Consider the following 16594-nt stretch of genomic DNA (forward strand, 5'->3'; position numbering starts at 1 on the left):
TTCTCTTCTTTTTCTAGTTTAAGGTGAAAAGCTATACTGTTGATTTGAGACTTTCTCTTTTCTAATATAAGCGCTTAATGCTATAAATTTCCCTCTAAGCATTGCCTTAGCTACATCCCATATACTGATATACTGTTTCTAATTTTCATTCAGTTCAAAATTTATGCATCGTGCTGTGTCATTAAAAATCAGTGTTCAATATATACGGAATCTAAAAAAATGGTTCTATTGAACCTAGGGGCAGGACAGTAATAAAGACGCAGACGTAGAGAATGGACTTGAGGACACGGAGGGGGAAGGGTAAGCTGGGACGAAGTGAGAGAGTAGCACTGACATATATACAATACCAAAAGTAAAATGTACAGCTAGTGGGAAGCAGCTGCAACATATAGGGAGATCAGCTCGGTGCTGTGTGACCACCAAGACGGGTGGGACAAGGAGGGTGGGAGGGAGATGCAAGAGGGAGGGGATATGGGGACATATGTATACATATAGCTGATTCACTTCGTTATACAGCAGAAACACAACACTGTAAAGCGATTATACTCCAGTAAAGACGTTAAAAAAAAAAAATCAGTGTTCAATATACACTATGGAATATTAGCCATAAAAAGGAATGAAAATGAGTTATTTTTAGCGAGGTGGATGGACCTAGAGTCTCATACAGAGTGAAGTAAGTCAGGAAGAGAAAAACAAATACCGTATGCTAACGCATATATATGGAATCTGGAAAACTGGTACTGATGAACCTAGTGGTAGGGCAGGAATAAAGATGCAGACGTTGAGAACGGACTTGAGGATACAGTGGGGGAAGGGGAGGCTGGGACACAACGAGAGAGTAGCACTGACATATATACACTACCAAATGTAAAATAGATACCTAGTGGGACACTACTGCATAGCAGAGGGAGATCAGCTCGGTGCTTTGTGATGACCTAGAGGGGTGGGATAGGGAGGGTGGGAGGGAGGCTCAAGAGGGAGGGATATGGGGATATATGTATGCATATAGCTGATTCACTTTCTTGTACAGCAGAAACTAACACAACATTGTAAAGCGATTATACTCCAATAAAGATGTACTAAAAAAAAAATCCATGTTCAGTAAAACCACCCCCCAATTAACCAAAGGATTAGCACCAAACCTTGTATCATAAATGCAATGTGCCACTGTTTCCTGCATGATAAAACTATTTCAAATTATTTTCACTAGTAACTTCAAAATTTTGTAGTTATCCTAGAAATTGACCATCTGCTAATGTGTGCCTAAAGCATGAGAACTTCCCTCTCCAGTGTTTCGTGAATTTGAGAGTTTGCAGACCTCTAAGAATTCATCTATGAATCAGTCAGTGTGAAAAACAAAGCATTACAAGGCACACAGGTAATCACTTGGTGCCAACAGCCTATGACTATAAAATGCAAATTCAAATGAGATCTCACAGTATGGTTTAGTTACAAGGTCAAAAGATCCAGATTCCTTTTTAAAATTACCATAAAAATACACAGATTTAAAAAAACTTTCTGGGCTTCCCTGGTGGCACAGTGGTTGAGCCAATGCAGGGGACACGGGTTCGAGCCCTGGCCTGCGAGGATCCCACATGCCGCAGAGCAACTGGGCCCGTGAGCCACAACTGCTGAGCCTGCGCATCTGGAGCCTGTGCCCCGCAACAGGAGAGGCCGCGACAGTGAAAGGCCCCCGCACCGCGATGAAGAGTGGCCCCCGCTTGCCACGGAGAAAGCCCTCACACAAAACGAAGACCCAACACAGCCAAAAATAAATAAATAAATAAATAAATAATCAATCCTTCCCTCTACTAAAAAAAAAAAAATTTCCTAGAGATCTTACAACTCCCACCCACGATTTTATCTGTGGAATGCTACTTAAGGAACACTGAACTATTATTTAGTTACAATGCATATTCAGTCCAAAGTACATATAAGCAAGTGTAAAACAAATATAACTTCAAACTCCCCTCACTGAAGAATAGAAAAACTTTAAAAAAGCATTTTTATTCAGCAACTTCCTCCATCACATAAACATAGTCTCTATGGCTTGTCTATGAAACAAAATCTAACACCCTAGACCATTCCAGGTGGCAGTCAACTTTAAAGTTCAATGCCCTAAGAAATACTTCCTCAGTACTGAAAGAACCACCTCAGTTCAAAACTCTACATTTCTAAATCCACTCTGAATATCTTTAAAATGTGAGCACTCTTACTATTAAGAAAAAAGGACTCCATCTGGTATTTTTTTGGTTTTTATCAGAAAGTTGTTTCATATTGTTTTATCCACCAAGTGTCTGAATAAGACTCCTAAGACCTAAGGGTAGGCAACGGTTTCAGGCAAGAATTACTTATTGAAACTTTTAAGAGAAAAATGACCAGAAAAGGCAGGCCTTGAAAAAACACAAAATTCTCCACAATCCACAGTCAGGTGTCCTAGCCATCTCCCAAGCAATGCATTAGTATGTTAATAATCCACTTCTGAAACACCAGGGGAGAGGAGGAGATTGAATATTACATTCAAAGGTTATGTTATTAAATTGAAATGTCATCATCAACATACAAATGAGAGACATAAACAAAACTATTGAAGAACTGATTTTTTAATTAAACATAAAGTTACAAATAAAACTTTAGAAGCACCTAGTCTCTATAGCCGGCTAAAATATAGTCCTACTGTTCACTGCTAAAAAGAAGCTTGGAGAGACCCACTCCCATCCACTGTGTGCACGAGAGTAACTTCAGCCCAGGTCAGGCACAGCCCTGAACAATGGAGCATGCGTGCATTCAGACAATTGCACTAGGAGTGCTGCAGGAGTGGATAAGCCACTTTGCCTTGCTTGATGGCACCACAGAGAGACGACTGTTGGCTGTCCTATCTAGGCTTCCACATGCTAATGTGCACTGGGTCTGGTCTCTCCTCTCTCCACTGAGGGGGACAAATAAGAACTTCTTTGCACCTAAGAAGTGTGTAATCTCATTTCTCACCGAAGAGTGAGTTTTCGTGACAAACTCTGAACAGGGAGCGGGTTTCGAGTATGCTGCCATTCCCCAATGCTGTGGCTCCAGGCCAAAGGCAGGCAAGCATGGAGCAGATGGAGTCCTGGCAAGGTCTGCACTGTCCCTGCATTAGTAGCATCTGCTCATTACTCAGAACCTTCGCCTGCTTTATCTAATGCTCCAGGAAAAGCATTTTGATTTGATTCATTTCGGTACGGTAACGTGCAACACAATTAGTGGTAAAATCAAACTGGAGGACGGCCAGTGCTGACAATCGGAAACAAGGCAGAAGAAATATGAGGCCAGTGGGTTGGAATTCAAAAAATCACAACTGTGGATCATCTTGCCAAATCTCAACACCCCAGGTGGGTGGTACAGTGTTCCTGCAGGGCCAGGAGGCTAAGAAGGACGTGGGGATGACTAACTTTTTCCCAAAGCAGTTACCATCGCCCCCTCTGGACCTGACTCCTTCTGCGGAGAATATGTGTACAGACAGACCATCAAGGGGGTCTCAATGGCTACAGAGCTTCCCTTTGGCACAAACAGGGAGCTGAAGTTCACTGGCTCATTTTATTATCTTATTCTTCTTTTCTGTGGGGCACAGTCACGAATTTCAGACCTCATGAGGTGAATTTCCTTTGTGCTAGCTATGGTACTGCCTAAGAAGCGCATGTTCCCTGCTCCTAGAAAGAAGCAATACAAAATGTGTGTTTGATTATTTCAACCTGTCTTTGGCCAGAAGTAGTTACTCAGGAGTGTGTTGGTACAAATAGCACAATGACAATCTGTTAAACTGAAGTTAAGACCAAAGACAATGCTACCTGAGGTCTGGGGTGAGGTTGGAGGCGGGGAATGAGAAGCTGTTGCTTATCTCAGAAAGTAACAATTCCCATCAGACTGGTAAAACAAGCTGAGTGAGAGAGGAGCAAGAAAACACAAGAGCTTTTATCAAAGAAACAATCCAAATACCAAAAGGAATTCAAGACAAAGCAAAGATTTCAGTGTAAACGATGCAGCCAAGGAAGTACTATAGATTTTACCCACAGAAGGGCAAAATGAAACCCAAAATAATAAGACAGACAAACGTGATGATGTAAGTGTAAACAACTAGACAGATCAACTGAACAGAATGTAACATCCAGAAACAGACCGAAATACTAAAAGAGTTTCATATGCAAAAACTTGTAAAGGCAGCACCTCAAACCAGTGAGGTAGAGATGGGCTTTCTAATAAGAGATGCTGGAAAGATACAATCAGATTCATATACTATTCTAGGATGAACTCTATACTGGTCAAGATTCAAATATAAAGATAAGCCATAACACTATCATCCAAAAGAACACAAATAACAAATGTTGGCGAGGATGCAGAGAAAAGGGAACCCTTATACACTGCTGGTGGGAATGTGAATTGGTGCAGCCACTGTGGAAAACAGTACGGAGGTTCCTCCAAAAACTACAATTGTAACTACCATATGACTAAGCAATTCCACTCCTGGGCATGTATTTGAAAAAAATGAAAACGTTAATTTGAAAAGATACATGCACTCCAATCTTCATAGCAGCATTATTTACAATAGCCAAGATATGGAAGCAACCTAATTGCCCATCAACAGATGAATGGGTAAAGAAGATGTGGTGTACACACACACACACACACACACACACACACACACACACACACACACACACACACTGGAATACTTCTCAGCCATAAAAAAGAATGGAATTTTGCCATTTGCAACAACACGGATGGACTTAGAGGGCATTATGGTAAGTGAAATAAGTCAGACAGAGAAAGACAGATACTGTATGATCTCACTTATACGTTGAATCTTAAAAATACAACAAACTAGCAAATACAACAAAAAAGAAGCAGACTCACAGATACAGAGAATAAACTAGTGGTTACTACCGGGAGTAGGGGTTTAAGAGGCACAAACTACTATGTATAAAATAAATAAGCTACAAGGATATATTGTACAGCACAGGGAATATAGTCAATATTTTATAATAACTATAAATGGAGTACAACCTTTAAAAATTGTGAATCACTATGTTGTACACCTGAAATTTATATAGTATCATCTCAATAAAAAAAAATTTTATTAAAGCCCAAACAGTAACAGAAGAAAAAAGAATTACAAGTAGCAGGTACACATGTGAAAAAATTCAACCTCTCTCACACTAAGAGAAATGTAAGTTGAAACATTTGGATACCATTTCTTATCTATCAAAGTGACAAATACTGAACAGTTTGAAACATACTTTGCTGAGAGAATGGGCACAACTTCATACCCTGCTGGTTCGAGTGCAAAATAATATAAGCCCATTCGCATCCACCTTTTGACCCAGACATTTTTGTAGGAAATAATCCTTCCTGCATTCACATGAAATGTCATACGTACAAGGCTTTTCACTATCACACTGTAATAGCAAAAGCATAACACAACTGTTCCTCAATAAAGGACTGTGTAAATAAACCACAGTGTGTGTACACAATGGAATACCATGAAAAAGGAGCATCTTCTCCATACACTGACGTGGACAACGTTTCAAACTGTGTCATTAACGAGATGTAAGCATTCCCAGGTTTATTACAGCATTATTTACAATAGCCAAGATATGGATACAAGCCAAATGCCCATCAGTGGATGAATGGATAAAAAAGACGTGGTATACAGACACAATAAAACATTATTCAGCCATGAGAAAGAAGGAAATCCTGCCATTTTCAACAACGCGGATGGACTTTGAGCATATTATGCTAAGTGAGATAAGTCAGACAGAGAAAGACAAGAACTGTATGGTATCACCTACATGTGAAATCTAAAAAAGTCAAACCTGTTTAAAAAAAAACGGAGTAAAATGGTGGTTACGGGGTGGGGGGGGCAGGAACAGGTGGGATAAGACTGATGGTGTTTAAAGGTACAAACTTGTAACAAGTGGTGAATAAACCACAGGGTTCTAATGTATAGTATAATGAATACAGATAACAATATTGTACTCTAATTATGTAATGTGATAAATATCACTACAATGGCAGTCATATTACAGTATATAAATGTATCAAAGTAACACAGTGTACACCTTAAACTTACACAATGTTACATGTCAAATTTATACAATTAAAAAAAAGATACGCCATTAAGTGAAAAAAAACCAAGGTATGGAATGATATAAAGTAGTACGCTATCTTTTGTTTAAAATGGGGGGGGGGGGAGGGACTTCCCTGGTGGCGAAGTGGTTAAGAATCCGCCTGCCAATGCGGGGGACACAGGTTCGTTCCCTGGTCCAGGAAGATCCCACATGCTGCGGAGCAACTAAGCCCGTGCGCCGCAACTACTGAAACCCACACCCCTAGAGCCCGTGCTCTGCAACAAGAGAAACCACCGCAATGACAAGCCTGCACACCACAACGAAGAGTAGCCCCCATTCACCAAAACTAGAGAAAGCCCACGCGCAGCAAAGATGACCCAAAGCAGCCAAAAAAAGAAAAAAAGGGGGGCGGGGAGAGAATGTGAATAGATACTAATACTTGCTTGTATTTACAATAAAGAAATACTGGAAGGATAGAAAACAAACTAAAAAATATGGTTGCTTTAGAATGGAGTGGACAAAAATGGGTAGAAGCAAGACTTTGCAATGCATAACTTTATATATTAGCTTGACCTTACATCCCTTAAAATGTATTACTTAGTCAAATGCATTAAATTACAAAATAAAACCCACTCATTTATGGATTAAAAAATTAAAATCACATATTCACATACATACATAACGACTGTCTAGAAAAATAAACCATAAAGTCCATTGAAGAATAAGGGACAAATTGAAAAAATATTTAAAATCAATGACAAGGGTTATTTCCTTAGCCCTTTATTTTCAACTGCAGAAGGTAACAACCCAAAGAAAACAGGGAAACAATTTGCAGAGAAAGAAATACAAACACCTAAAAACACAATGAAAAGATGTTCATATATACTTATATAAAGAAAGGTAAACAAAAACAACAGTGAAATACCATGTCCACCTATCAGACAAGCATGAGGAAGCAGTCATTCTCATATACTTTTAGTGAGACTATAAACTAGTGAAACCTTTTTGGAGGGCAATCTGGCAGCATTTATCAAAACGTAAAGCATCTGTAGCCTCCAACCCGGTATTACTGGTAATTTACTCTGTGACTATACTTGCGTAAGTCCATCACGATACTTGTTCAAGGATATTGTTTTGCAGCACTGCTTTTCATAACAACAACAACAACAACAACAACCACCAATCCAAATGTGCATCGTTAAGGGCCCTAATAAATAAATTATCGTGCAGCCACATAGTGCAATACTACACAAGCTGAAAAAGAGCAGGTTTACCTATAAGTGCTAATATGGGAAGATCCCAAGATGTGTCATTAGTGAAAAATCAACATGCAGAAGAGTACACAGAGCGGGACATGCGTGTGAAACGTGACAGGAACTAGGAGTAGGGGAGCAGGGAGGAACACTTCAACTTCTTTTTGTATACATTTTTTTTTTATATATTACCCTTTTGTGCTTTGAATTTTAACTACGAAATTTTTTTAAACCAAGTATTTAAAATACATTATGACAATTATTTGCCAAGTATTTACTGAAAAAAGAAGTTTCCCTAGCCTATCTACAAGGCTTCCTATTATTTCTGTGCAACGACAGGGATAAGGGTGACAACTACAATTCTAACCAACAAACTAAAACCGGCAGCACACTTGCACATCACCAAAAACTCTATTTTCAAGCTCACAAGATATGAGATGTGAGGGTGCAAAAAACTGAGATGCACCTCTTTATAAGTGTCTCTGTGGAGTTATTACATAAACAGCACTACATCCCTGGCATGGCCCAGAAGACACAACCAAAGTTCTCGATTTGCGACTGGTGAATGATTCAACCTCAAGGAAATAACTTAGTCGGCTTCTCTGGACCTCAGTTTCCCGATCTGAAGAAGAATGTGTGTGTGGCAGGAAGAGGCTACTGGATGGTTCTAAAACTGTATATGATTCTAACTTAAAAGTATTACAACTTCTGCATAGTTGTTTGAAAAAAACCTCACTGATAATTCGGCACATAGGAATCACACTCAAACTGCTCTTATGTTATCTATCCAGGATGTTAACAAACATACACGAACTATGACATACCCCAGAGACAGCTTAGCTGAATTTCTAGAGGCTGAAAGGAAAATCCATCAATGGTGCCCAACTAATGTCAAACCAAAAAAACAGAGTTCATGTTAAAGTAATAAAATGAAAATATTTAATATTTCACCTCTAATTTTTATTTCTTAAATGGCATATGGATATAAAATTTCCCATTAGGTCCTTTACTACAGTCTTGCCCCTCTGAGCTACCTCTGAAGATCTGCAACCACGCCGTGACAGGAACGCTAACATCCTGCAATATCTTGTGATCCGGCTTTCAGGCAAGTGGGGAGACAAAGCTTTTGGAGACTCAAACTTTACAACGTAATGGAAGTTAGGCGCATGAGAGGTAGTATACAATATCACAGCCATCACAATTATTAGACTCTTCTTACCTATTTCTGTAAATCCACAGCTGCCCACACACAAAAAGAATTCTGTTGGTCCCAGAGAGACAACGTATTACCATAAATTATCTCGTATGGTATGTAAGTGCCAGGAAAAGGTAGGCCCTGCCTACCTTTATTTTTCTATTTCCATATTTGTCAATAGATTATCTATGTCTATCCTCTTTTCACTCTTTCCTTTGGATCAAGCAGAGACGAAAGGAAAAGTAGGCCAAGTATATTTAACACCAAACAAGTTATTTGCTTAAGATGGCTTGGCCAGCCTTGTCTGGCTCTAAAACCTAGCCCTACAGTTCCAGTAGGAATTAAACACCAGTTTGAAAGGGCGCTGTGTTCCAATGCCTACTAATGCATTGAGGGTTACTGGCCAACTTCTTCACATAAAGGCAAGAATAAGGGTGTGTGTGTGAACATGTGTGTGCCCACATGTATGTACGGAGGGATTATGGGTGGAGCCGGCCACAGCTGCTTAATTTCTGTCAAGCTTTTTTTTTTCCTTAACAGGGAGGAGGCTTGTGGTTACTTACCATCCTCATAAGCCGCTACCGCCAGCGAGCTGTTTATCCTCACAAAGGAGACATATGGCTGCATTCCAGGCTCATCCTCCTCGTAGTCCGATTCCAGGAAGGGGGCTGTGTAGTCCCAGGTGCGGGTGTCCCACACCCTCACGTCCCCTGATGTATATCTGGAAAAGAAGGACACGCTTGGTTCCAAATGGGGAGTGAAGAGCAGGGCTACCGTGGAGAGAATGGGGAAGCCTTAAAACGACAGAGGAGTCAGATCTGGCCGGTGTGGAGCCACTGCTGCAACACTGTTTACACGAGTCACTCCAACAAGAGGAAATGGCAACTCCGTAACAGAAAGGCCAAGAGCACGTTTCCTGTTCTCGTAGCACAATGGGGACAATTTCAAGTGAGAATACTGTAATAAAAAATTGGGTAGCAAGATCTCCTTGTTTTTCCTTTTTGACTATTATAACCAATCTGCTACCTTAAGTCCTCCCAGTAAAGGGATCACTAGCAGAAATGTGTAGAAGCCACGCTATTTATACACAGACGCACACACGTGAAAGACAGAGAGGGAACTGCTAAGGACTAATGGTCTTACAGGCACAAGCTTTCTAGTACTTCATCCATGCATCAGATTTGACTGATTAAAGTCCCTAAAGACTAATTGATTTGCTGAAACAATTAAATCTTGCCTTTAGCAGCCAGACAGTGCTGCCTTCTCATGAAAAGCTCTTGCCAACATGTATGACACACCCTGGTTTCGTCCGCTTAGAGGACAGGAGCGCTCACTCTCTCCGATTACACCTGCCACTGCAGCAAATGCCTCACTCCATCAACGCCAAGGCAGGGCCGGAACCCGCGCAGACACCAGGCCCCGAAGACAATGGAACGGCCAGATGATGAGGTGGTGCGCTGGCTGCCACTGAGGTGTCTACGCTAAGTTCTTCACATCTTCTACAGGGGGTTTGATTCAACATGTAAAGCAACGGTGGGAGAGCACGTTAGAAACGGGGTAATGTATGTATATCGATGCTCCTCTCACTTCACCCCAGCTTCCACCTCCCCCCTCCGGCCCCGTGTCCTCAAGTCCATTCTCTATGTCTACGTCTTTATTCCGGCCCTGCCACTAGGTTCATCAGTACCATTTTTTTTTTTTTTTAGATTTCATATATATGCGTTAGCGTACGGTATTTGTTTTTCTCTTTCTCTTATTTCACTCTGCATGACAGACTCTAGGTCCATCCACCTCACTACAAATAACTCAATTTTCTTTCTTTTGATGGCTGAGTACAGGGAGATCAGCTCGGTGCTTTGTGACGACCTAGAGGGAGGCTCAAGGGGGAGGGGATATGGGGATATATGTATGCATATGGCTGATTCACTCTGTTGTACAACAGAAACTAACATAGCATTGTGAAGCAATTATACTCCAATAAAGATTAAAAAAAAAAAAAGAAACGGGGTAAGAGTCTCATGATGAACCCACACAAACACAGAGACAGGCAGACAACTGTAAAGGTGTTCAGTCTTCCTGAGGCCAAGCCATAGTTCCTTCTTTGATCTCACATTACAAGTGTAGAATCGAACAAGATAACTCCAAGATTTATTTAATTACTTAAGTCTATGACATGATGCATCTATGAAGTGGTTATAGATGAATTTCTCATGCGAGGTTTCTTAATAAAGAAACTGGGAATATTCTGATTCAGGAATGCTTCATTTACTAAACGTAGCAGTGTTTCCCTCAAATTATTAGTTGACAGCAAATACGTACATTATGAATTCAAAGGCCATTCTGTCACACACATTCTCTAGGTTGGAGCACTGGACTCTCTCCCTGTAGGACAGTGACTGGAGAGTGTATGTGTAGTGTAAAGAGGCAAATAGGAGAGACGTGCTTTCTAAAACTGGACTGATGGGCCTCTGTTTGACCACTGATCCTCCAGTAAACAGAACCGCTCACTCCGTGAGTGTCATTACACCTGGCGATGCACAAGCAAAGGCAGCTATCGATATCACCACGGCCGCTGGCTCCCAGACCCTCCAGGCAGAGCTCCATATCACCTTCAATAAGGAAACCTCCATAAGAACACACACCGCACTGCACCAAAGCTACCAGGCTCACCCTGACACCCTAAAAATGACTCGAGCATTCCCTGCAATACGGCCACATGCTTAGCAACAGAGACACTCAACAGAGATAACATGGTTGAATTTCTAGGCTGTGTATGATTATTAGATTCTTAAGGTTAAATTCTATGTGAAAGGAACCGGCCAATTCAGAAAAGAAGGGTAAGAAGGATGGCAACATCTTTCAGAAATACAGAGAAGGTAAGTGAAAGACAGAGGGAACTCAGGAGATCAGAGGACTCAGGAACTTTGAGAAAAAGAAGTACACAAATCAGGAAAACGTATGTCCTTTCCATCAGTCTTGGTCACTCTGTTTCTTATGACCTGCATATGGGACCACACCAGCCGTCTTCATGTGGTCCTCTGAGGTGCCCCCTTAGTGGATACAGAGGACAGGATTTGGGTGGCCTGAGCGCCACCATCCGCAAGCTCCCTTTACACAAGGAGTTCCAAGGTAAAGCAACAACAACCAAACCAAAACTTCAAAAACTGCTGAACCACACAACCGTGAGCTATGAAATACAATGTGTCTCTCTCTTTTGGGGAAGAGGAGAGACGGAGGGCAGAGGTCACACAGAGAGGAGCATCTTTTAACATCTAAAAGGCTCCTGACCAGCCTCTTCTTCCATGAGGTTGTCCCCTTCCCACTGCAATTCCACCCACCTAAAATTAAACACGTGCTCTCCTCAAAAAGCCTCAGCCCACAACCAGACTGGCCTGTTGCAAGTTGCTGATTCTGTCGGTGACAGCGTCCATCCCAGGTCACTGGTACAAAACCGAGGGGCTCCTCCATACCTCCTTCCCCGGCCACCCACACTGCTATACATGCGGTCAGCACGCCCTTCCTGCCCTTCTCGTTCCCCGTCTGCCACCGGGTCCTGCTCCCGCATCAGCTCCCGGCCGCCCCACGGCAGTCTCCTCACTCCTGAGCCTCGCCCACCTGCAGCCAGCCCCGCACCAGCCAAGCCCTCAAAAATACCTGACTACGCGGATCTCTCTCCCTCTCTCCCTCTCCCTCCACACTAGACCCCGAGCCTTATCATCTACCATGACAGTGGCCTAGACTTTCCTCGAGTGGCAACTGTGTGAGTACGTGTGTAGTCATCTGACTGTTCGTCTCCCCTACGAACCCACAGGCTTCTAAGGTCAGGGGTTGGGTCTTGCTCACTGATGTTGATCCAGTGACCGGAACAGTAGAACTACGATAGTACTTGACACCTAGGAAGCCCTCTGTAAATCCTGAGGCCTCAACACCACACTGAATGAAGCTTTAACTACCGGCCAGGCACTGAGAACTCTCCACAAACTGGCCTCCACCCCTCTTCCAGCCTCACTTTCTCCTCTTCCTTAGCATGAGCTGGCCTCTAGCCAGGCCTGCCGTTCACTGGCTTCCACACCATAGGTGTCTCTGCACCTTGGCTCCACCTTTCTGGAGCTCCTTCCCTCCCCATGAACCAGCTGGGTGGGTCAACCTTGGCTACACATTAGAGCCACCTGGGATGCTTTTAAAACTCCCAATACCCAAGGGCACACCAGATCAATGAAATCTGACTCTCTGGGGGTGGAACCAGACAACAGTGTTTCCCAACATGCCACCAAGATTGAGAACAACCTACCTCACTCAAGCCCACCAACGTCTCAAGGCCTAGCCCAGGCCCTCCTCCTCCATGAAGCCTCTCTGACTCAACTACTGCGCCCTTGGACCTGAAGAAATGGCGTTCACTGCTACATCCCACGTCTCCTCACCCTGACCGTGAAGTCCTCGTGAACGCCCTACCTCAATGCCACAGCCTCCATCACAGTGCCTTACACACAGCTGAAAGAAGGGGGTCCCCAGCTGCTTTGAGTGGCATCTCCTTTTCTTTCTGCTGCCCACCTTCTAGTGCTAATGATCAGTGAAACACCCGGAATGCGTGCATCGAGATGCGTCAGACTTCTTGCATTTACTTCCAAACTGATTAAAACCTCTCTATAAAACACGGAATAAGCTAAATTATTTTGGTAAACATGAAATTTTCCATATATATCCGTTTAAATCAACTCCATTCTTCATGGCCAAAAAGCATGATAATAGCATAAATGCTGCAAAACAACTCACAAGGCAAATATAAAAGACTCGGTGTCTCCTTTATGATGGGAAAAGAGAATAAACATCCCATTTCAGCAGGTACTACACGATGACTCAGCAACAGGCTCTAAAATCTAACACATGGAAGCAACCATAGCAGTGGTGCTCAGACTGTGTTAGTGAACTCGTGGTAAAGAAACAGACATTTTCTGAGGGTAAAACACTGGCTGGGGCAGAGGGACCTGGACCAAACTCTAAATGTGATCTAAAAGCGCTTAATAACGTTGGCCAGGAGAAGCAAGAACAGATAGAAAAGGGAGGTAGGGGAAAGGGCTGATTTTTCTCCAGAGCTCCAGATGTCTTTATGGCTGCCTAATGACAATTACACTCAACCAATTAAGACACCACTATGACAGTTGCATTGTCAGTAAGCCTTTGGACCCCAATGTTGATGGCTCTCTAATTAGTGTCTTGCAAAGTACAACTGCGACTAATATATTAGCTGATGTAAGAACACTAAAGAAAAACTAAGGAAGAAAGAAGCCTTTTCCAAACAAGTAAGGACATCCCGGGCCACGGCACGGACCAGTGAAGCTGTATGCTTTTCCCAGTCTTTTTTTATGCTTGGCAACGTTGAGTTTACCTCCAAATAAATAGGTCAGAGACCACAGCTGATTTTTTGTTGAAAGAATGGGAATAGAGCCTCTTTCAAGCTCGGCACACCAGAGCAACTGCCAATTTAAAATGATTTACCACGGAAGAGCTTTCATTAACTAGTACATTTCCAATAAGCAGACTGCTTATTTGGACTAGGAGACCTGAAGAAAATGGAAGAAGTGCTGTACAGCTGCAAACAACCTTGAACCTTTCTCCTCCTCTAAGGAGCCAAGCAGGTGGGAGCTGTGGGGGGGATGGTTCCATTTTGCTTCCAGCTGCCAGTGATTTGCTAAAAAAATTTTTTTCAAGGCTCTTCACAACAACCTGGGGCACTGTTTTAAGAATCTGGTAGTCAGGTTAAGTGACTTACCCAAGGTCACAAGAAACATTTTAATGGCACAGCTGGGGTCAAACCGGGTCCCCAGGCTTTTCTCTAACTGCTGCTTTAGCCAACAAGTCACTCTGCCTCCTCCGATGAGTGTCTGTAAACACATACGGCTTTTAAGAACCATCCCCATTTAAGTGCAATATAAGGAATTCACTGTTTTCAATACTGTGACTCAGGCTTGCCGGACATAGCCCCTGACCCTAACTCATCAATTCTACCACTACAGCTCAACTGAAAGGCAAGAAGCCAACAACAAAAAAGCTCAGTATGCTGGCAAGGGGCGTGGGACTGGGCAGATGCAAAGGTGCCGCCTACACATGCTTCACAGGTGATGTGGGAGCACATGTGGGATGGCTGGTAAAACTTCACCCTCTACAGGACCATAGTCACACAGCCACCCCCAAAGTCACAAGTCTATTCTGATCAAGTACTCACAGCAGCCAAAAGGAGCCTTGTTATGAGGCCTCAGGCCAGGAACAGCAAATGGTTTCATTTGTGTGTCAAATCCAATAAATCAGTAGTGGCTGCCTACAGCCCTGTGTTGAGAAGGATTCTGAAGCTGTATTCCATCCAACTCACCAGAAAAATAAATGCTGTAACGGATTTTTCATGCCCACCGTTGGTTTGGGAGTGAGGAGCCACGGAATCTATGCAAGTTACTTGTGTCCTTACTCCATACAAAACTCTGCCTGGGGACTTCCCTGGTGGCCCAGTGTGTAAGACTCCACGCTCCCAACGCAGGGGGCCCGGGTTCGATCCCTGGTCGGGGAACTAGGTGCCGAATGCCACAGCTAAAGGAGCCTGCGTGCCGCAACTAAAACCTGGTGCAGCCAAATAAATAAATAAAAACTCTGCCTGGCCAACTCCTAGTCATCCCTTCCAGACTCAACTGAGAAGTCACTTCTCAGGAGAAACCCTGCCTGACTTGGAGCCTACACTAGGTGCCTCTCCCCAGTGTGTTAGGGTGCCCGCTCTTCCCCTACCCTAACCTCTCTCACACTGTCCTGTAACCACCTGTAACTGTATCCCTTTGGCCTATGAGCAAGGGATGTGTACCCCTCCCCTCAACAAGGAATGTGTCTGCAGTATTCATCTGTGCTTAGTACATACTGAATGAACGATTCTGACTTAAACTCAGAAGATGGAAGTGGTTTAAAGCCTACAAAGCAATTAGGCAGAGGCCCCTACAAGTGCAGTGCCCACATTTCAAGAAATGTTCATTATGCCCTTAACATGCAGAGGTTTTAGGAGCTAGTCACACATACTCCATACTTTCTTTAGTAATACCAAAGATTACAAATCAATGAAAGCAAGAGTATTTACTGTTTTCTATGAAACATGACTGTGTTGTATTATGCAATTAACAAAATGAGCTCGATCCCACGGCGCAGTCTTTCTGTGGAAATGCTCTACTACAAATAAAATGAGCTCGATCCCACGGCGCAGTCTTTCTGTGGAAATGCTCTACTACAAATAAAATGAGCTCGATCCCACGGCGCAGTCTTTCTGTGGAAATGCTCTACTACAAATAAAATGAGCTCGATCCCACGGCGCAGTCTTTCTGTGGAAGTGCTCTACTACAAACATCAAGTGCAGCTTAAGATCCATCAATTGAAAAATAATGAACATCTTAATGGACCTTACGAGATCCATGCACTACACACTTAAAACTGTTTTCCATACATCTTGGTTAATCACAATCAATAGAGTGAGAGTCAATGATGATTATGCAGAGTTACTGTAGCTGTGGCCCTTCCCATTATTCCTTGGAGAACCAGAGATGGATAAATGCAGTCATGAGTTCACCAGTATTTATTAAGGATATTCTGGAGCTCCTTCATTAAGGATATAATAAATGTAAAGCTCTCCTCTGGTCTCTTATCAATATCTTACCTCAGACTTACTTACCAGAAAAGCATGTATACCTCACAGCAGAAAATAAATAAAAGTATTTATAAAAAGAGGTCCCTAATGGGTAATGATCGAATTCCTTATGGGAAACAATCCAATGTCATAATAAGCGGCAGCACAAAGTCTATATAACGCAAGGTTGAAAGGAACTGCCAAGAGAAACAGTTTTTTAAAAAGGAGAAAGACAGAAAGCAAGTCCTTAGTAAGTATAAATATGGGGTGACATTTATCTAATGCAATTTTTATCACCAATCTGTATTTACAAAGCATCTGTTATCATCTCAAGAGCCTCAAACTAATCCTATGTATTATCCATTTTTATACATTCACATGAAGCTAGAGTATTATA

The 16594-nt window shown here is 42.5% G+C and overlaps 1 protein-coding gene across 1 annotated transcript in view; it reads right to left on the bottom strand.

The window, feature by feature from the left end:
• Positions 1-16594, bottom strand: part of FBXW8 (F-box and WD repeat domain containing 8) — a 114146-nt gene that overhangs the window by 60346 nt on the left and 37206 nt on the right. Inside the window, exon 5 of the mRNA XM_022597934.3 lies at positions 9110-9267. Within this exon, the coding sequence (XP_022453642.1) occupies positions 9110-9267 (158 nt within the window). The remainder of the gene's footprint in view (positions 1-9109; positions 9268-16594) is intronic.

The sequence above is a fragment of the Delphinapterus leucas genome, chromosome 14 (assembly GCF_059928025.1).
Source record: "Delphinapterus leucas isolate spDelLeu-1000000601 "Yukka" chromosome 14, BTC_Dleu_Yukka2, whole genome shotgun sequence".
Lineage (NCBI taxonomy): Eukaryota > Metazoa > Chordata > Mammalia > Artiodactyla > Monodontidae > Delphinapterus > Delphinapterus leucas.